The 22,687-nt window shown below is 37.0% G+C and overlaps 1 protein-coding gene across 5 annotated transcripts in view; it reads right to left on the bottom strand.

The window, feature by feature from the left end:
* Positions 1-2,314: 2,314 nt before the first annotated feature.
* SLF1 (SMC5-SMC6 complex localization factor 1) overlaps positions 2,315-22,687 on the bottom strand; it is a 39,438-nt gene continuing 19,065 nt past the window's right edge. For all 5 annotated transcript variants that reach the window (XM_055790176.1, XM_055790178.1, XM_055790177.1 and 2 more), the window contains 8 exons: positions 22,023-22,188; positions 15,085-15,232; positions 12,688-12,833; positions 10,550-10,725; positions 9,926-10,059; positions 7,855-7,947; positions 7,278-7,460; positions 2,315-4,853 (listed from right to left, as the gene is read on the bottom strand). In XM_055790176.1, coding sequence (XP_055646151.1) covers positions 4,372-4,853; positions 7,278-7,460; positions 7,855-7,947; positions 9,926-10,059; positions 10,550-10,725; positions 12,688-12,833; positions 15,085-15,232; positions 22,023-22,188 — 1,528 coding nt within the window. In that variant the 3' untranslated portion in view covers positions 2,315-4,371. The remainder of the gene's footprint in view (positions 4,854-7,277; positions 7,461-7,854; positions 7,948-9,925; positions 10,060-10,549; positions 10,726-12,687; positions 12,834-15,084; positions 15,233-22,022; positions 22,189-22,687) is intronic.

Raw genomic sequence — 22,687 nt, 5'->3', positions numbered from 1 at the left:
AAGGGGCAGTCTGTCATACAACCACAGAATCGTTTAGGTTGGAAAAGACCTTTAAGATCATTAGGCCCCACCATTAACCCAGCACTGCCAAGCCTGCCATAAACCATGCCCCTCAGCGCCATGTCTACTCGTCTTTTAAACACCACCAGGGACGGTGACTCCAGCACCTCCCCGGGCAGCCTGTGCTGATGCCTGACCACCCTTTCCGTGAAGAATTTTTCCTAGTACCCGACCTAGACCTTGCCTGGCACAACCTGAGGCCGTTTCCTCTCGCCCTGTCACTTGTTCTCCGGGAGCAGCGCCCGACCCCCGCAGCCCGCAGCCCCTGCCAGGCAGCTGTAGGGAGCGACCAGGTCCCCCCCGAGCCCCCTGCTGCCCAGGCTGCCCCCCCCAGCCCCCCAGCCGCCCCCCCAGGCCTGGTGCCCCAGCCCCTGCCCCAGCCCCCTGCCCGTCCCTGGACACGCTCCAGCCCCTCTGCGTCCCTCCTGCAGCGAGGGGCCCAGCCCTGAGCCCAGGGCCCGAGGGGCGGCCGCACCAGTGCCCCGCGCAGGGGGACGAGGCAGGGGTCAGATACCAACTCTGCACATGGCACTTGTGATGCTGCCCTTTTGCAATGCAGCCATGTAACATCGGTCAGGATGGTAGATGGTGCAGGAAAGAGCTTCAGGGCTATTTAGATAGTTTAAAGGGAGCTCAGGCTCTGAGGTTTGAACACCCTCTCTGCCATAATAAATTTGAAATGGTTATTGAAGCCACAGGAATATTTGAATTTTATACACTAACCTTTACTCCTAAACAAAAATAAAACAAATCAACAGCAAAACGCCTGAGCACAGGCTCCTAGCATGCTGGCAGTAGTGACTTATGTGCCAACAAGTGAGATAATTTTGAAATAAAGAAACACTCTGCAAAAAGTCTTACAAATATCACCAAGATTTTTGCACGTGGACTGATGTGCTTCCTATCTAGTAATGGCAGTGATGTGAAACAAAGAATATGTGTCAGAAAATACAACACTGACATTTGATTTAATACAACTTTTTTGGCAACTTTTGAAGCCTGAAGAACACCTTTGCATGCAATTATAACTCCTGACTTTATATCCCAGTTTGCTCTACCTCCTATCTTGCTGCTACCAGATCCCGTGCTGCTGACCATGGCTACTCACCTGTCTGGGCAGCATCTGTTACATGTGCAAAAATAATATTCTACATTCTTGTTGAAGGTGAAGAATAACGAAGAACTCTTTAAAGCCCTGGGAAAAATAGGGTTGATTGAGGATGAAGATGTACCTTCATGCTTGCGAAGCATGCCAGCATGTGAAACATGGGCATAGAGAGAAAAAGAGGAGGGGGGCTGGCTGACTTTGTTTGTTCTTTTAACTAAGCCAGGAAGTGGGAAATACCCTACAAACCAAATGGGATTTTAAAAAGCAGACAGTTTAATCACTTAATAGATCTCACTTTATTGCAATCATGATTTAACAGGAAAGTTTTGCTATTCTGAAAGAGAACAGACACTCTCTAACAAATCAGATGAAGCACATAATTTTATGTTAAATACGACTGAGATATACTTAAGAATTTTTAAGGATATGGAGTTTGCAAACTTGAGTATGTATAAAATTGAATATGTATTAGACTTAATTCTGTTAAGAGCATCTGAATTCTGTTAAGAGCATAACTGGGAAATAACAGGAAAATTTTAAGTATATGATCCTTAAACTGGAAGGACATTAGGGAGAACAAAATTGTGTCACCATATAATTAAAGACTGATGATGCACACAGACAATATTTAAGTTGGGGCTATATGTGGAATATTAATTCAGACATTTGCTTACTTTTGAATGTTTCATTTTGCAATGTTAATAATGTTCACTTTGCATGTTATCTGCTTTTCTTTAAAGAATCTTGGAGAGATGTACTTGAAATTAGTTTAAATAGGTAAGTAGGACTTACAAATGACTGATGTGCTTTCCCCTCCCCCCCCCCCCCCCGCCCCGTCCCCATCTAATTGACATAATAGATAATAGCAAGTAATTGTGGGAATATCTTGGATGTGTAAGCAGAATCGTCATCAGACCAAAAAATGCTTTTCCTGTTTTCATTTCAGTAACTACATCTGAATATTCTAAAACATCTGCTTTTCCAGATCCACTAGAATTCTTTTTCTGTGGTTCTCTGAGTCCCAATTACTTTAAATTCCCAATTACCTACCAAACTCATGACTAAAGAAATGTTGCTATTGCCAAATTAATGCAAAACATGCATTTTTTTAGAAAGTATGGACATAGCATTTCTTTCATCACATCCTGCAACAAAGAAATCTGACATTTATTAATCCATCTCATATATGACACAGTTTTTTGGGTGCTGCTTTCTTACTAAAGAAAAATAAAAATTGCACAAATAGAAACAAATCCAATATGCACTGACCATTTATTCTATTAGAACAGGCTGTTCTGCATGCACGTATAAAAATAATAATCAGTCATTAATAAACACTGAACATTTGTAATGAAGGTCTGGTTCCAAGACCAGCTCAGTCTGAGCATCTTCAGTGGATTGCTATGAGATCGTATATATCAGCTGCAGAAAGGCTAAATGGAAGTTTTGATGTGCTGCAAGCCAGCTGCATCAATGTAACTTACTCCCTCTAGTCAAGTAACATCAATTTCAGAAGCAGCTATTATCCACACCCTTTCTTTTAGGGTTCTTTTTGAAATATTATAAATTGCTATTATAGAAGAATTGGAATTGGAAATGTTGCTAATTAGTACCTTCCCTGTGAAGGCTAAGATTGTAAATTACTCCTGATCTATTACTGAATGTTAGGAGAAAGTCAGGTACCCTCATTCTAAAGCAGCACTTTCCTCTCTCTTGGAAGAGATAAAACTTCTCTTAGAAGGTTCTCCCTTCCCAGACCCTCCTCTGAAACGAGTTTGGCACTGGATCTCTACAGATGAAAAGCAGGAAGAATAGTTGTTGCTGTATAAATGTGCAATAAGGGCTCTCCAAAACACGTAACTCTTCCACATCCCCAACCTATGCAGCACAATTGTGTAGTTGCTGCCACATAAGCCTTGATACCTTTAAAGAACAGAACAGGATTTTCTTAATTAATTAAAAGGACCATCTGATAGAATATGTAGCACACTATCCTAAATTAGGTTAGAGGATTAGTTTAGAGGATTTATCATGTGTAGTTTGCATGTATTCACAGAATGGAGAACAAAACTCTCATATTAAAGGGGGTGTAATTTTTAAGGAGATCCATACTTAGTGTCAGAATATGATGCCCAGTACATAAACTGTCTTGTCTAATCCTTTGTAAATTCACCTGCCAGCATAACTAGATTTGTGCCCCTGCTTCCACCGGCATCTTTAGTTGAGGGAATCCCAGGAGTGTTACAAGATCATTTTATACACTGCCAGTGTAATGGATTTATCAAACCACTGCAAGCCAACACAAGTTAGAGCAAAGCCAAGGACACAGTAAGTTAGGCTGACGGATTTGGCGCTTCACAGCATCACTGTCCTGGAAAGGAGCAAGATGACTTGATCGTTTTAAAGCTGCAGTCAGTGGTACTTACTGCAGTTTTGCAAATCACCCGAGTATCTGGGCCTCAAGTCAGTCGCTGCACAAGTGAACGTGACTATGAGCGCCATGGTGCTGATGAGGGAGAAGAAGATTTTCCACATGCCCTTGTGTGACCATTTCTATCAAACTAACACAGACATGCGAAATGCCAGCACACTGATTCTGTAAATGACATACTACCTTCTTTTTTGTATTTCACAAGATGTAACTTAATTTGAATTTTTACAGGACAGGGATAAATAAAACAAAAATGGATAGAAAGAATATCTTCTCCATATGCTTTTGTTTAGTGACAGATACGTCAGTTTTATTAAAGGATATTACAATATATAGGCACAAGCCTTTCTCAAGGAAAAAGTGTTACCTGTAATGTTTTAACTTTAGGGTCACTACCTATGGAAACCAAAGAGAATTATGGTGTGAGATCGGTAACAAAGATTTCCAGGACATAAAATACAAAGTTTAACTTAGTGCAATTAATACAGCACCCTCTTGCGATGGTCACAGGCACGCAGATCTGTCTGACCACTGTAAGTCAGTGGTACTGGGAAATGTTATTTAAACAATGCACTGAATCAATGCACCTGACTTCCAGGTTCTGCTAGAGGAAAGTATTAACAACATGAGAGCTAAACATGTACGGCTCATGTAGGGCTGTGAAATTTGTACTTCTTTGGTTGCTGGAAAAAAGATAATTAGCCCAATACCAAGGGTTAACAGTCAAGATTTGACTAATGTGGCTTGTTTGGAAGCTAACTGTTAGAAAGTTTTAAGTAAATAACTGATACTCCTCTGCCATGTTTTCCAGAGCTGCTAATAAAGTCTTCTTCTGTTCCCCAGGGAAGAAAAGCATGTTTTCCGATATTTCTTGAAGAAACTGTGGTAGTTTTTCAAAAGTTTCTAGCTCTCTAAAATATGTGTCTACTAACCAATCCCCAGAAAATGTATTTTTCATCTTACAGATATCACGAGCCATTGCTGGAAGTACATTTGAACAAGCTACCTCTCTGAGAGTCGAAGTAAAGGGTGAGGACAGATTATAAATGGAACAAAAATTCAGCAGCATCTTACTAAATAAAATCAACCACAGTTCTTTCTGCTGACTGCAAAAATCTTGTGTGCATTCATAGAAGCTTTCAGTGCTCTCTCCTGGATGCACAACGTTCAAAAGTTCTTGCTTTACTGGTACGGACTCAACATAATCCAGTGGCAAATTTCCATTGGAGTCCCTCTGCTGTAGAAGGACAGGTCCTGCAGGGAAAATATAAACATTAATAATAACAGCACATTTGATTTGGCAGCTGAAAAAGATCTTGGTTTGTCTTCAGCCAGAAGCTAGATGTCTATTTAAATTCCTTTTTGTACTGTTATGTCGAAGTAACTGATGTGTTACACATTTGCAATACAATCTAGAACATGCAGAGAGACCCTTTGTAACAGTTTCTTTATGATATTGTCTTAATTTACATGGAGTACGTAAAAATGTAATGTTATTGCTGCTGTAAAGTTCTATTATTTTGCGGACCAGGTTATTTGCTGACATTGACTCCAAATTAAAGACACGTTACCATGATGGTCTTTGTTTTACTTTTCTGGATGGTGTGGCCAACCTTGTCCTAAGCTGTGCATCAACGTACAACTATTGTACAACTACTGAGGTAGGAATCCTAGTCTCCCCCAAATGCTCCTCAACAACTGCATTACAAAATTTCCTCTTAACAGACTTCTGAAATGCAAGAAGTAATTAGTAAGTAGATTTAAAGTGGGACATGTTTTACTTGTTCAAATTATACTACATTCTTTGGGTATTTCCTGTTTATTAGTACAGTGGAGCTATTAATATTTAAATATTTAAACCGGTTACAGATGTCTTGATAAGTTTAGGAAAGGCCACATCATTAAGAAAAAAAATGAAGGCTGTTAATGCACTACAGGTGGTGTTTTTCAAAGATGAACACATCAGGAATCTTCTTAGGTAAATTTGAATTACTATGCTAAAGTAACGATGTAATTTTAACCTTAATACATTTTCAGAATTTTAATTTTATTTTAATTACAAAAGGTAATTCACTGCATTACATATCCATACTAGAAGTTTTAACATTGTTGTGACCAAAGCTGTATTGTTTTACCCTATCGCTGATTATGTAAAAACCTTTGCAAGCTGAAGGTTTTTAGACAGGAACCAGAAAAAGTTTTTGCAGAGATGTGCTCTGAATTATTGAGCTGAGTAAATCCACACTGAATGGGTAACATGCTTCCTACCATAGTTTTGTCAGTTATTTGACAGGCCAAACCCCCGAGTGTGACAAAGGCAAAGATAAGGGTATACGCAGCATTAGAGTTGCCAGAAAACCTTGATGAATGCAAGTGCAAGTAGAGCTCTTCCCCTAGGAGAACAGGATCATCCACTACCTATTCTTCACAATCGCCTAGGAAAAATGCACATCTGTCAGTACAATGCCATTTCCAGTTGAGAAGCTGGGTTTACTATAATATTGGCTACTGCATCACTTAGACCGATGGAACTGAGCCCAGGTATTGGCTTGGCACATCAGATACATGGTTCAGTAGATATATAAAACACCTGGGAGCCAGAGAACCAAAGCTCAGCAAACACAGAGGCAGAACTGCAGAGGAATGTATTGATTATGAGCCAGTGCTTGCACAACAGACACAGAAATAGCCTTTAGGGGGCAGGAAAAGACTGTAAATAAAGAGGGTCTTACGCCAAGAATGAAATGAAATTTTGTTTCTCTGCCTTAATTAAGTAATAAGCCATCTAAATACAGTGCATTCTTCTGCCTCATGGCTATACACAGAATGATTTTATTGAAAAAATTTGGCCTCAGTATATAATACACAAAGATTCAACTGACAAAAGAGGTCAATGGTAAGGATATCGCAAATACTCATTTTAGCAAATGAATTAAAAGAAGGAAGAGTTGCTATCCAATGCCATTCTTCACAGTGTTGTTTTTTTAAAAAAAATACACTAATTATATTGATACAGTATATTTCAAGACAAGATACAAGCTCCCTGTCACTGAACAAAAAATATTGTTCAAAACATTTATCATGTGTCTGCCTAAGGGGCAATGTATCTTTTTTTAGAAACTAAGGCATCCCTCCCACTATTATCCCTAAACAGCAGTTATCACGATTACAATATAGATTCCTTTCTTAAACTAATTACCAAGCTAATTGTGTTCTTCAAAGACCATCACATTAATTTTCATAAATGCTGAACAAATTTATGTTGAAATACATGATTATATAGAGATTTACTGATCTATTTTTGCATCACGGTAAAAATAGATCAAAACAAAAGAAAATCCTTAGCTTTGCTTGGTGACTAGGTAATCTTTATCTTCATTAATGAGTTTGGAGAATATAGTTACAATGCATATGGTGTAAAATGCATAATAAAAACATTACCATATTGGAAAAAAATGTGAAAATCCTGGTTAATTTCATATTCAGCTGATCAAGATAAGTGTGAAAACAGTATTATTTTTATTGTGACCAAAACAGCTTGGCTTAAAAATGTTTTAAAATAAATATTTCATAATAACATTGTATTTTAAGCAACTATTAAGAAAACCACCATGAACTTCATATGGACTTAAAATAGTGGATAATTTCCCTAAACCAGTTTAGCATAAATGCACTCACCCCCATGCTGAAGTAGCAGCTTGCCAATTTCTACATGTCCATTTGACAGTGCCTCATGCAAAGGAGTCACCCCGTCCACTTGACTGAGCAGGTCTACCTCTGGACAACGTTGCAAAATTTCACGGACACACACTGTGCTGCCATGGTAACTGGCTTCATGCAAAGGCGTCCAGCCAGCATAGTCTGAATTATAAATCAAGGGAAGTTTTAAAACAGCAGAAGTAGTACTAAAATGTTAATAATGTAATTCATTAGACAGCAAAACACTTTACTTTTTGGTATTCATCATGGCTGCAGCGGCAGCTTGTGATTTCAAAACAAGAAATTCTATTGAAAAAATCTGAAAAAAATTAAATAGCACTTTTGAAAATCAATAGAAGATGTGATGTTAAAACACACTTCAGGTATAAATTAACCATTCCTCAGTGTTTGCTATAAAGCCCTTATTTTGTGTTGTTTAAAACAATAAAGTCAGTTTTAATAGTATAAATATTAACTTTATTACCAAACAGGTATTAATAAGCAGTTCTTTATCTGACTTAATTTTTTAGCTCTGTAGAGAAAGTGAATAACTTACCTTGAACATTAATGTCTGTTCCAGGGGAAGAGAGAAGCTGAATCAATCTCTCCACTTTGTTACTTATGCAAGCGTTATGCAGGGCTGTCTCTCCTACCATAAAAAATTAATAGATTACACTAGACTAGGCAAGATAGCAACTAAAGAAAATAATCAAAGTGCCTGGAACTAGGAGACCTGGCTACATGCCAGAAAATTCAATAATGAGTAAGATTTTCCTTTATCCTGTTTAACCATCTCTTAAGAAAATTCAAAAAAACCCACAGAGCTTCTGTTCCACCAGAGAACCAGCAATGAAATTGTATTGCAAATGGTTAAACATGGGAATTATCTCCCCCCAGTTCAAGGTTTAAAGCTTCAATCACAATATAAAAGCACCAAGTGATCACAGAACACCAAAAATACTGGGTTTTGAAGCAATAAAACTTTAGAGTGCAGTTGCCCTCCCTTAAATTTATTCATGAACCTACGTTAAAATGTATGGTTCTTTTTACACAGCATTTATAGCTTAATTCAAATGAATGTTTCTGGCTAAGCACGAGTGCCTCTACACACTCAAGTATAATTCAGAACTTCAAATCCGTTAACAGATGGTTTGCTGTTTCTCAATAGGCTGTCTGACTTGGCTACAGTAGCGAGGGAGGGGGGAAAAGAGAGAGAAATAAATGAACGGTTCCTAATAATAATAATAAAAAGAAAATCCTCTGAAAAAAAAATCCCAAGTCTTAGTACCATGTAAAGCTGAAGGAAGTGTGAAAAACTGAGCAGCAAGCAACTGAGAACTGCTGCTTATATGTAAAGACACCATTAGTTTCTGCATGATAAAAACTTCAGACTCATTCTAAATGCTGTTTTGCTTTCACTAAATGATTAGGTTTGAACAAGAGCCAGAGGAAAGTCTTGATGCCAGGTGAAAGATGATGCAACAAACATCTAAGAAATGAAAAATATCTCAGGCTAAATCCCTTTGCCTTTGTGATAAGATTTACATGGTATATTTTGTATATTAATACTTTCACTATGTAAATCTGTCAGCTCCATACTCATTCTTTCAACAGAAGACACTACTTACAATTTTGGCAGGGGAAGAATAAAAAAAAAAAAGGTAGGGGTTTTGTTGTTCTTGGGTTTTTTTGCCCTAGTCCTTCAGCTTACTTTTCTTTGTAGAAGTCAGCATGTAATAATTCACATCAATTTTACTTGCAAAAGCAATAAAGAGAAAGAGAACCAATTTTAAAAATGCATGGTCTGGCTCTGTTACTGAAAGTCTCTTAAATCCCAAAAGAGGGTGAGGTTTTTTTGTCCTTCAGTGTTTATGATACAATTCTGTTTTTAATTTTTTGAACAATCTCAGCTTGCTTTTGCTAGTTTTTTTTCTAAGCCTTCTCTTGGGTGTCAATATAGTTGTGTTTTAAGTGACACAGGTAAATTTCTGATGATGAAGATGAGAAAAAGTAGTTCCAGCAAGTAATTCTGTTCAGGTAAAGGCTCACACAAAGTACAATTTATGAAATTTGTGTAATAAGTAGGAAGCAAATGAATTACTGCAATGCTGTTTTATTCCTTAGGTACTTGGGTTCCAGTATAGCTAAGACAAAAGCCAAATGCCTTTCATAGTCTGGGCTGAATGCCTGGAAGAAAACAGTCCATATGCTTAACACAGCTATGTAACATAGCATACTCCTCAGTCTTTGTTCACAAAATGTCTAGGACTGAAAGAGATGAAGACTGAATTATACTTTCAAATCAGAAGACGTTGATCCTACCAAGCACAGGTTGAGGTGGATTAGCAAAGTAAGGCAGGCAAGACTGGAATGAGCTCACACAAGCTGTACACTGTATTTAATATCTGGGAGGGGGAGGGGAATGAAGAAGGCAGCTTTATTCCACCATATATACAATTCCTCCTTTTAAATAGACATCAGAAAAAAGAAACACGAACCATAAGAAAATAATTCTTGGGCTTAAGCCATCACTTCAGTTCAGCACTCATCAGGACAAGATTTTTAAATCTGAAACTGTCTATTCTAATCATATAAAGTTCTTAACATAAATTAGATATCTAGAATACCTTTAATATTCCTCTTGCAAAAATGTACCTCTTTAGTCAAAAGGTAGCAATTCTCTACGGCGCCTGCAGTCTCAACTTTAACTTTTGCTTTTGCTCTAAGCCTTTGTTTCAATGGAAGGGACTTACTTAAGTCACTGAAAAGAAAGCAAAGGGGACATGTCTAAAATGACTGTTTCATATTTTAAGATAATGTATACGTACTTAATGCTTTTAGATGTGTATATACAGCACACTCAGATCTATCCATTTCAGAGTTATTTCTGAAATGTCTTAATTACATAATTTCTATGTCATTTAATTAGAACTGTATTTTAAACAGTAATAAAATTAAATTACCCACAATTAAACTTTCTTTAAAGGCAGTTCTATGAGCGGTTCAACCTCTATTTACCCTTTAAATTTAATATTGGGAGAATACAACCACATCCACCTCCACTGAGATGGAGGATGCGGAGAAAGGGGGAACCCCAGCCCAGAGGTGTTACAGGTTTACAATGGAGCTTTCTGTCAGTTGCAGTAATTTGTAGACAACAAAACAGGTCACGTAAAGTTCAAGAAATGTGTCAGGTCAGAAGCTGTCCCCCAAAGCAGAATAAAACTGGTGATGTTATAGGTATTACTTACGGTAGATCAGGCAGCATTTTGACTTGGTTCTGCTTATCGCCATTTAGCATCTGTAATGCCCTTTGAGACTTGGGGCATGGCCGTTGCCTTATTTTCCTTTTCTTTTTCTTTACTTCATGTACATTCTTTGTCGCATGCATCCCTACCTCTCGCAAAGCAGATGAATAGGAACAGACCTGTTGCAAAAGTAACATTTTCAATCACTTTGTATACAGAATATTAAAATGCAGTCATTTTTTTCTGTTGTGCTCGATGCAAAGCAGTCATCCACCACGCTCTAAATTTTAAAAAATATGATCCCTAAATGGCTGCATATATAGATTGTTCAAGGTTGTCTTCCGCAATCTTTTGTTGTGTTCTTGCAATTCACTCCTTATGCTGGCCTCAGTGGTGAGTGGGTTGTTTCTGAGCCAGAAAGTGGGAAATTCTAGACACCTCTCAAGTTTTTGGTAGCTAACAAAATGTTCATCACTTTAGCTGGACATAAGACTGAAGTAAAGCTAACGGATTCTCAGGTACTTAATGAAAGTATTTACAAGCTTCCTGCTCCCAACCCAAGGAGCAAAACCCAGGGAAAAATTTTGGTAAAGAAATACTCACACCCCTCCTTCATCTCTCCTAAGGTGAGGGGTTGGATGAAGCCTTTGAGCATTGCAAAGGCAGTAAGCTAGTTACCTCTCAGGTGCTCTCTTATTACTAGACAGCTTTGGATATTGTAAATATTTTCTTCTTTCCAGTAATACAGAGCTTCCATCCCACCTATACAGCTCATCTGAAAAAGCTGTAAGTTTCTGCAGTTCTGCAAAAGCATAGGACAAAGTCCAGCAAGGGGACTCATTCAACGATTACACAATTATTATATATGAAAAAAGATATTAAAAAGGGTTTGACAATCTAGCAGATTACTGTAGATTCTGCAGGCAACCTGCGAGGGGTGAGGGGCACCTTAGGTGCACCTTCACTGTACATTTACCACAGAGAGCAGGAGGTCACTATTTGAACCCAGAGAAAAGCCTAGCTGATAAGATGCTGTATGAGAACAGCTGTCCAAATTGTACAATAGTCAATATTTATTGTATGGAATGAGAAAGAAGGCACAGTAAGGGAAGCCGCAACTTGTTTCAAGCACTACAAAAATTTACATTTAAGTAGCTGCAGAGAGTGATCAGTAGTCATGGCAATACTAAAAACAGCAAATGCTACTGCATATGTGTTGGCAACATACGTTAAATATTAGATATATAGTTGGTATATTTTTAAAATTCTGACAGTCTTTTGTTTGAGCTCTGTTTAAACACAACATATTAATAAACAATATTCTCTGCTCACAATAAGCCATAAAATTCAGGAAAGCTTACATTTAAAAAATGTATAAAGGTGTAAATTTGTTTTTCAACTCTACCTATAGAATTTTGGAATATAAAGCAACAGCTATGGATTACATATCCTGTTTGGTTATTAGTATTAAAATTACTGAAATGAGGCTCTAAGTTAGGGCATGTAATTATTGTGTGATCTCCTCAATTTGCCTGTATCCTGCCAGCAGTCATGGTTTTGAGAATTTCTTGCAAAGCTTTCATCATGTGTTTCCTCATCAACTATCACAAATTGTGATTTGAAGGCAGGCAAAAGTTTGCAAGTAGGAGAAAGTTTTAAAGAGAAATTCACAGGAATACACTGTGGTTCAAATACATAAAATCGTGTAACCAGTGTTTGGACCCAGTAGAATAACAGACTCTCACCTCTTCAAAAAAACTACAGGAAAAGACAACCCAGGAAAAATCACACTGTATTTGGCATTTTCCTTAATTACAAATGTAATATTGCAATAATGTATTTACATCAGACATTATTTTAAAAAGCTTTCACTGTGACTTTTCATATTAACTGCATGTAAACAGATTAATCAGGTGTTACAAATTCTCTGGCAAGAAAAATCTTACCATGGTTCTGAAGCCAGATTTTGGGCAAAGAGAAATTTAAATGCAGTAGAGCCTATGTATGGGTAGAAAACAATGCATACAAGGAGCATGACCTTAGACCACAAAAGAAAGATATTTTCCAAGATTTTCATAAATTCAATTACTTGTAAAATACTTAAGTGTGATAAGTTATTATGGAGTAGAAGAATTACTTACTATTTTCTGAAGAGAAAGAGGATCTGTAGAAACAGTTATATTCCTCTCTAAACACATTCTTTTAAAAACTGCTTCTGCAACATACATTTGAAGCCAGCGGGATGGTATGGAACAAATGAACCCTTTTAATTCATGCACTGAAAAAACTGGACAAAAGAAAAGGGTGTGGGGGAAGAAGCTTTAAAACAAGAATATACAAACCTGTGTATCTAGAGCTATCTAGAAGACAGCTCTTCCAGACTTTTTTTTTTCTGCTGTTGCAGATTCAGAAGCTATTCTCCAAAAGAATTACTAAAATACTCCAAAAAGATTTTATCCATGATCTGATAATAAGACCAGCTTTTAAGAGAATGGTCAACAGATTTTTGAAAGACAAAGCAAAGCACCACTTTTTATGTGCAACATTTTAAAAAACACTTTAAATATAATCTTATAAAAGTTACAACTTGACTTTGAGAATGAATTTATTTATTTGGGAAGTTATGCAAGTGATCACCTTTAAAATCTGTGACACAATACAAACCCAATTCACAAAAAAGGTGTGACACACTAACAAAGAAATCTGCAAGTAATGCAGGGTGACCAATAAATTCTACATGAAAAGTGACCATAGGCAAATTTCAACCCCATTCAGATGTACCAAATAGTTCATACTGTCTTAAAAAAACCCAAAACAGACAGTGGAAGAGGAATATATACCTATACCTGTTTCAATATATATCAGGCATATGTCTGGCTTACCTCTCTTCTTTTTGGAAAAGGAGACAGAATGACTGGTTTTTCTTAGGTTGGTATTTGTATTTTGATTCTAGCAAAATAATTTTGTCAAAACAGCAACTAGAACAGGTGGAATGCAAGGTCTGCCATGAGGAAGAAAGTCATTACTGTATTGAGGAAATATTCTCTTCTGCTACAAAGTGCTTCTTATGTATTAACTGATCTGTAGACTCAATCATAACAGACACACAAGTTTTGAGAGTATAGACATTTTCTACTCTTAAGAGTGACACAAGTCAGAACTCTGGAACAGTTTTTTGGGGCTTCAAGTGCTGTGGACTGAACCAAGTGGCAGGAATCATCAATAGGTCAAAGGATCTTTACTCTTTATAACTGGACTGTGAATGTTGTCCTTGTGAATGTTCTCAATGAGAGATGAATAGTTTTTGTATACAAATTTTTCATTTGTATACAGGAAAATAAGAAAGTCTTGCAGAAACATATATCCAAGTTTCTCCCTATTATATGAAAGTTGGAAAAGCAGTTGGAGAGGTGGCAACAGTAGTAGATACTAAAAGCCCCATTGATTTAAATACTATAAAGTCCCAGCTGATACAGCTTTCCAAGATCTAAGGCAGACTATAACAGTTCTGATGATTTGCCTCCTGTAAGACTAGAATGGAACTATTTGTCTAGAGACTAAGATTCTAGTTTAATTTTTTCAGGATAGTTCTTCTCAAGTGTCCAGGTAGGAGAAGGCAGATACACTTTAAATGAAGCCTATGCACACCTCTCTCTAGAGAAAATGACGACTGAAACCAGGATTTCCATACATGTGTAACAGCTGAGTTACTGTTTTCCACTATTTCCTAATTGGACGGGATGGTGGTAGGGGTGGGCTTCAGTGGGAATTATGAAAAGGAAAATAAAAACATTCCATATTCTTGAAATTATTATTTCGGTCTTTAGAGTTTCTCACCCCCTAGTTGCTAAAAGGACAGATACCTCAACTGACATTCCATGTTAAATGATAATGATTCATTTGAGTCAGGACTTTTCTCTTGGTCTAGTATATTTAATGAAGAGGAACAATAGTGATTCATAGGACTAGCTGGAATTTTCCTCCACCCCTCTAATAAAATCCATTAAGTGTAAGAATTTGGAATGAGACGCTGAAATGTTTCCTTTGAAGCCTCTGTGGGTCAAAGAGTTCAGCATAGCTTTTGGGCTTAGGGATGAAGTGTCTTCAGCAAACAAAATCAAGTTTGTGGAATGAAAAATTTCACCTGAGAATTGGTCTGAGCTAAGGCACCTCCAATTGCCTCTCTGAAGTTATGGTTTACCATGATATGCTCAAAGGTCTTCCTAACCTGACAAGAGAGCTCCAAATATTTTTTTTCTTCTTCACATTGTATGGTCTTGCATTCCCATTAACACCTACTGAGACTTATTTAGAAAGGTTTTAATAAGAAAGCCTGTTCTGTTTGGTCTTTGTTTGGACAGCCAGCCAAACAGACACATACCCACAATAAAACAGTTTCCTGCATATGTACACATCACACCATGTGAGTCCACAGCTGCAACAGAAGGCAAAATACAACTTAAAAGTAAAACAAGGATTTTAGTTAGGACTTTAGTGTACCTGATTAAAAGACTTTGAGAGGCCTTTCAGATACTTACCATCACATGAAATGACAAGGTACTGTGTCAAATCGTCAGCTATTTCGTGAAAGACATTCCTGTCTGTAAGCAAGCTCGATATGACCCAATATTCCACTACAGTTCCAAGAATTCCATTTAATATACCAGCTATTTCGCTTCTGAAAGCCTAAAGGAAGAAGGGGGGTGGGGAAAAATATTGAAAAAAGAGTAGCTATAGACCTGTACTGTGTAACAAATTCACACTGATAATGTACCAGTAATAATACTAGTCAACTTCTTTAGGTAAAATCCCACTCTGTTGCCATATCAGTTCTTCACTGGCTTTTCTTTTTCTGCTCAAAAGCTAACTGTTGCAGCCAGGTCAACAAAATTTATATGCTATTGATGCCATACAAATTAAGATTTGGCACTGGAGAAACACCAGTTATTTGAAAACAACCTGTCTAAAACAACATGTGCAAAATGGGATCAAAGCTTACAAGTACAGAGTGAGATTCCTTTATGAGTTAGCTTTTGTTTAAGCATAAGATTTCAGGTATTGCATTTATGCCAGTTAACCTTGTGTTTAATTTCACAGTTACAGGGTTCTTATTCTCCCTTTTCTATTAGGATTCTCTTTTCCTGAAGATTTCGTTATGACATTAAAGCTTCTTTTGTGATTGTGCATATCTGTGCCAAAACAGAAAGAGATGCAAGGTATTAGTTTCCTGCACAGAAAAAACCTTGGCAGACAGTTTGTGGGATCATGAAATTTTCTGCTACCAAAAATTCCAAAGAGACTAGCAGCTGCAAATTTAGCGAGATACTTGGGGGTACTAGCCTTACCATTTTCTTCCCTGAACCTGCACAGAACGGTGATGTGTAGATAAAAAAGCCAAAGCACTATCTTCTCCAGGAGGCATCGACACAATATACAGCACTTTAATGTGCTACCCAAAAAGTACCATGAGGTAGACGAACATAATTTGGTCACCCATGTCAGCATTTCACTTCATCAGTATTGGCTGAGTAAAGCAGCACTTCTAGCATCTGATTTAGTCTGTGCAAAGTCAAATCAGTTCTGTCTACTCAACACCATTCTGTGCCTTGTAGAAGTATATTCTGTGATGATTCTGAAATAAGTTACTCCTCTGACCGCATGTACAACCACAGAAAATTCAGTATTTGTATGTCAGGTTTGAAACTGCAGACTGGAAGAATACATGCACCGCAGTAAGAACACATGAAATGCACTTGCCCAGAGCCACCTACATAAGGCTGTACCAAAGAATCACGACTGTTACAGTATAGCACCAGCAGATATATGGCATTGTAGCAAAAGAGCATGATTACTTCAAAACCGGACAATTCTGGATGAGGGAAATTGAACTGAAGATGTATTGTCTTGTTTGTCAGCTTTAGATTGTATAGAATTACTTAAAGGAAACAAAACTCTTGTCTTTTGTTGTGGTCCCATGCCAAAGTCAATGGTTTGTCTGATACTCTTTTGAGAACAAATACATTCAAGGTTGGTTTAAAATAATTTAATAAGATTCCCTCAAGAGCTGGAAAGCACCAAAGACTGAAACAGTTTGAGCTCCATCAATAAATCAGACAGACATATGTGAGCAATAGAGACTGTGACACAGATGAGATTTATAATAAAAAGATTACAAAATAATTTGCCCAAGACCTACATAAATACTGTCCCTAAAGTTAACAGACTTACTTGTCATTCAAAAGGAAAGGAATAAACACAACTACAAATAAACACTGTGTGGGCAGGCAGTATAATCTCTGAGACTGCTTCCAGCCCTACTTCCTCTGTTAAGCGTTACTTGATTTGGTTTGCCCTTTGCTTTACTGTATCACAATACTTCATTGTACGCAAACTGTGTGATCCCATAATGAAAAAAACCCTGAGAACATTGATACAGCATGTCAACAATGTGAAAATATTTTTTTTTCCAACTAAAATTTAAATATTTTAAAAGCTACATTACAACCTATCTTCTGAGGATTCAGCAGTAGAAACTGAAGAACTAATTTAAAACATCTGAAATGCATTTAAATTTCCCTTAAGTATGCATACCATTTTTATCATTGGACCCCAAAGCAAAATATTGGGTGAATAATTTAATTCCATCAATAGTTCTTTGCAGGAAATAAATTACACAACTGCAACAAATCAGCAAAATTTTAACAAAAGTAAGTGACAGGATCAAGGACATATAGATGGAATCTGAGGTAGATACAGATGTAAAGCACAAGTATTGACATTATTTTTCTTGTTTCTAAATAACAAGCTTGCATTACTTCATCTATGAAATATTTTCAAGGAAAGGGGCAAGGAGAGAAAGTTGACCTTGAGGCAGCACATTGAAATAATGACTATTAATACTGCAAGTATTAATAATGTTTCCCAGTCAGACATATAGCTGCATATTACACAAGGCCGATACACTTGTTGCAACTACAATTTGCTCACCGCAGTATCTCTGTACACTGACAAAGACAAATAAGAAACTGCCAATTGCTGCAGGCTTGCTTGACATTTTGGTAAAACAATGGTAGTACAAGAGAAGAGCTTCTCCTTAATATTTTGAAATAAATGGATTAATGCTCCAAATGAAGGGGAAATCCTCTAATTTACTGAAAGTATCGTCTGTTCTGAAAATATTTAAATATTAACATCTCAAAAATATTTTAATTTTCAACCACAAAACAACACAAACATAGTAATGAAAATATATGCAGTATTAAAAAGGAAAAAGCAGCAAACACTTCCATTAAACATGGGAGTTGCTACCCTGTATGACAGCACCAAGGCCTTTTTGTTTTCCCCACTCTGTCCCCACAGCAAGTGGATTGGGGGCATGCAAGAAGCTGGGAAGGGGCACAGCCAGGACAGCTGACCCAAAATGCCCAAAGGGACATTCCATGCCAAATAAATGTTGGGTTCAGCAATACATGCTGGGGAAAGGAGGAGGAAGGGGGGTTGTTTGGGACTGTGGCATTTGGCCTGCCAAGTAACTAACCGCTACGCCTGATGAAGCCCTACTTTCCAGGAAGTGGCTGGACATCTGCCTGCCGATGGGAAACACTGAATGAATTCCTTGTTTTGCTTTGCTTGTGCACACAGCTTCGCTTCACTTACTGAACTGTCTTCATCTCAACCCATGAATTTTCTAGTTTTTGCCCTTCCGATTCTCTCCCTTGTCCCGCTGCGGGGTGGGTGAGCGAGCGGCTGGGTGGGGACTTACCTGCCAGCTGGGGTCAACCCACCACACCATGGACAGCAAATTAAGTAAGACCCAGTTAAACCTTTTTTCAAAACTCTCTTCCTTGTTCTTATTGTTAAGCATAAAAGCTATCTCACTGAGAAAAGCATTGAAGTGGGAAGAGGCTGTTGACTGTGTTAGCATACAAAGGTCACATCAGTACAACTGATGTCTGCCAGCTTAACAAATGTAATTCCTACATTGCTGTTCCATTTAATGCTTTGCCAAGTCAAGTACAGTGCTACAGTGACAGAAGTTTCACAGTGTGTTTTAGTACACATAAAAGTTCTTATAGGCAAGCTTTTAAGTCATAGGAAAATTCATTTTAACTTTTTTACTTTGAATTACAGTTATTTTAGAGCTGTTCTTTAGAGTTCTTTTTCATGTGGTGTAGATGTTTTTAGGGTTATGCAGTTAGACACTCCAAAAGTGCCTAAAACATACTTCCAAGAAAGCCACTGGAAGTGACAGATAGACCAGAAAGACATTTAGTTCTACAAATTTACACCAGGTAATGATATCTGAAACATGGAAGAAAACAAATTAGAAATCTGCAAGATTATGCAACTAAAAAATGGAATTAATGCCTTTTTCACTCCCTTGTCAGGCTATGTAAGACAGCTTTTTTAAAAAAAAACACCAGCAGTACCAGGGATGAAAAGCATTTCTGATACCATTTGTGACACTTGAAAAGCCATGCAACAGCTCAGTGCTACTCAAAATGTTATAAGCAATATGCACATTCCTTTGTAAATTCTAAAACTGTATTAACAGCTTTGATTTCAAGGAACCTTGACCAGGAGTTCCTGAAGCAAACCTATTTAAATAATATTATAAATAATAAATGTTATTTATATTAAAATTATACTGAATATTGATTCAAAAGATCTCAAGTGATGGAAGAACTTCTATGTTCTTTGGCAGTGCATTTTTAACTGCCAGGATAGGGTATCAGTTTTATTCCACCGAACTGTCCCAGAAGATTAACACAGTGATGAGCAAGGGCTTCCAATTTCCTGCCACTAATTTTATTCTGGTATTTTTAAGATGAGGTAAATTGTACCTAACATCAGAAAGGAAATGCACACATATATGTAACTTAAGTCTTTACAGCCCTTCATTCTTTTTTTTTCTGATGTAGGTTATAACAGGCCTGAAAAGTGAAATACCTTCAGAGTATGTAAGCCAAGGAAACTAGCAGCTCAGAATTTCAACATGGCTTTATTCTCTTAGAATACTATAACTGTTTCTGGGCTCTTTTTACATGCATATAGGTTTAAACACATATATAAAACCCGTATTTTTGCAACAAGTCAGCACTCAAAGGGAAGAAAGATATACAGGTATTTTTGCCCCATTCTTGTGCTGATCTGTTGCAATCTATCTGAATCACAAAAAGAAGATAGTCTGATTCTAAAAAGAAAAAAAAAATTGCCCATTTTTACCACTTAGAAAATAATGTGTTAGATATGTCCCCCGAAATAATGTTATTAAATTATTTCTCTCTTTTTATTTACAGATATTCTCACTGGAGAACTGCGTGGAAGTTTGGTATATCGCAGTTGGCATGTTTGTTTCTTCCCATGAGCTAACACGCTTGTGTAAGCTGGGAAACATGGTCACCCTTTACACTGCACTGTAAAACACTTAACTTCTGTGCCCATGCAGACAGCAAGAATACCCAAAGTCCTTCCTTTCATTCAGGTTTCTGAATGGCCTTATGTGTTTCTTGCAAATGTGTTGCCTCTTAAGCTAACAGCTTTTAAAAAACAAACCCGGTAACGACTCACAACCTTGGACTGAAGACAGGAAGGAAAATCTTGTACCCAATATGATATGGAAATACTGTGGGTTTATTTATGCACCTCTAAAATAACAAAAAAGAAGGAGAAAAGAAAACACAGTTCTGCCCACATAGGTGGGGTGGATCTGCTCCTTTGGCTTTCTGAATAACCTTTTCAGCTATGATATGGAATGTTAAATGGAGTCTCTGAATATATTGAAAAATCAGTATATCAAGTTTTAGCATAACAAAATTGGGAGTGCAGAAAGGGATAATGACAAGTTTTGAATGTAAAAATATGATATTTTGGTTTAGAGTGTATTTTTGCCCCAAAAAAGGCAAAGGGGAAAGAAAACACAATACATAAATATGAAGTTAAAGAATAAGGCTGTAAGAAAGAACATACAACACTACAGACATTATGAGGCAACAAGCTGCTTTTTAAGGCTAGAATTCGTATCTGCAGGGATATTGTACATTAGAGTGCAGAAGATCAAAGTGGGAAAGCAATAGGCATCTGGGTTTTGTGCTGAAAGTACAATTCTTATATGTATGTATATAAAGAAAATAGAATCTAAACAAGAGCCAGGTCTCTATGTTTCATGTTATGTTTTATTCTTTCTTTTAAGTTTATTTTTCATATATGTACTACACTCTGTCTGACACAAGTGATTATTCTGCTTATGCAAAGAACAGTTTATGAAAAAGGTATGGCTTACAATGCTGGAACTTGTCAAAAGAAGGCACAGTGGAAAAAAGAAAATGGTGCCTAGACTTAAACTGCAGATTCAACACCAGGAAGCATATGAAAGCAGTCTCATTTTCCAAAGAAACAGAATGGCCACTGACACCAACTGAATGCAAGCCTGCTTGGTGCTCAGTACCTTTGAAAAGGTAGGTTGTTTAAATATAAATATGGTTATAGAAGCCTAATTTTAGGCACTTTTTAAATATCTTGACCAAAGATAAAAGGCAGCACTGTTTCAGAATGTCTCGCTTTGATAGCCCTCAAAAAAGGTAGGAGGTCTGGCTAGGTGAGATGAGTGAAGCTCTCATTATGTTTAATCTTTCTGCTTTCTTAACATAATGAAGAACTACTAGGTATTATATTGAAAGTGCTTTTTTCTCTGGAATACTTGATTTTCTATTGTTGTTCTGTTATTGTATTGAAAAAGTGAATGAAGTACCTATTTATCCTGTGCTTTCACAATAATTTAAAAGAGAACGCAGAGACAGCAGTAAGTTTGTATTTTATGTGAGAATCTAGAAGTCAAAGATGTTTTACAAGGCCTCTAGCTTCTGAAAAGAAAGAGGTGGTATAGAGGACACTCAGTATATTTCAGGTCAATGTCCTGCTGGTCAGCAGGTCACAGAACAGCAATTAAGTTTCCTCCAATTCCATTTCTATGAAAAGACCGAGGGAAGATACCAAATGAAACTAAAGAACTTGGGGGGAAAAGAACGGGGCATTTATTAAAATAAAATAATGCATATCTGTAGAAAACAGCAAAAAACTGTTAGTTTTGTTAGCTTTCTCCTTCCAACATTTCCTGAATACAATCACTGTAAAGCAAGATAATCATTTCTTTCCTTACACCTTATTGTCTGACAGGATGTGTTAAGCTGGTGTCCCTAATGACTACAGTAATACCTGCTGGTAAGGGCATGTGAACATCTGAATGTAGCCAACAAGCTACTCATGACTCGTTTCTTCTCTACAGATCAATATGAGAATCTTATGGATCAATTCATTTCCTTTAGTGGAGCAAAAACCAGCATGCTTCACAACAAAAGGCAGCTATAACAAGCAGCTGTGATACTTACATATAATACCTCACAAAGGAACGAACAAAGGAACACCTTTAAAAAATATGTCAGTCTTCATTATTTTAAAGTATAAAATTCATACTCACATCATTTCTTCTGTTTGATTCTCTATGGGAAAATACGACCCAACCTGCTAGAATATTTATGTGTTTGGTAAAAAGCACTGAGGTTTCACTTCCCAGCCAAAAGGTCTTCAGAAGAACTGTCTGTGGCATGACTGGCTGATGCTGTGAATGGGTCCCTTCAACCAAACTGTAAAAAAAGGAAGCGAAAACCCCTAAATCTTTATGCCACTTTGATTACTATAGTTACCAGACAGAAACCTTGTCTTCTGTCAAAACACACACAGGTTTGGCAAGTTTTAAGTATGGAAAGATCAGACACAATTTCTGATGAATAATAAGTAAAATAATGATGACTATTACAGTCAGAGCAAAGGAATTCTAATATTGTGCTAATATCACATAAAGTAAACACAAGACTCTTTTTATACTCGATAAACTAAGGAAAGATAATTGTCGGCCTAGCAAAAGATACCAGCTAACTGAATTAAAAAAATTAAAATAAATCAGTATGTTCAAAGTGCTGCTTGTCTACTTTAAGAATGAATATGAAGGCACTGCAAAGCTAAAAATACAACTTTATGAGCAAAATTAAATGCTTACTTGTCATATAGTGAAATACTTATCATATAGTGAAATAACAGGTTGGGAAAAGTTAGAGGCCTTAAAACACAGTTAGAAAAAAACCT

The sequence above is a fragment of the Falco peregrinus genome, chromosome Z, assembly GCF_023634155.1.
Source record: "Falco peregrinus isolate bFalPer1 chromosome Z, bFalPer1.pri, whole genome shotgun sequence".
Lineage (NCBI taxonomy): Eukaryota > Metazoa > Chordata > Aves > Falconiformes > Falconidae > Falco > Falco peregrinus.
This window is presented reverse-complemented; position numbering and strand designations above follow the sequence as displayed.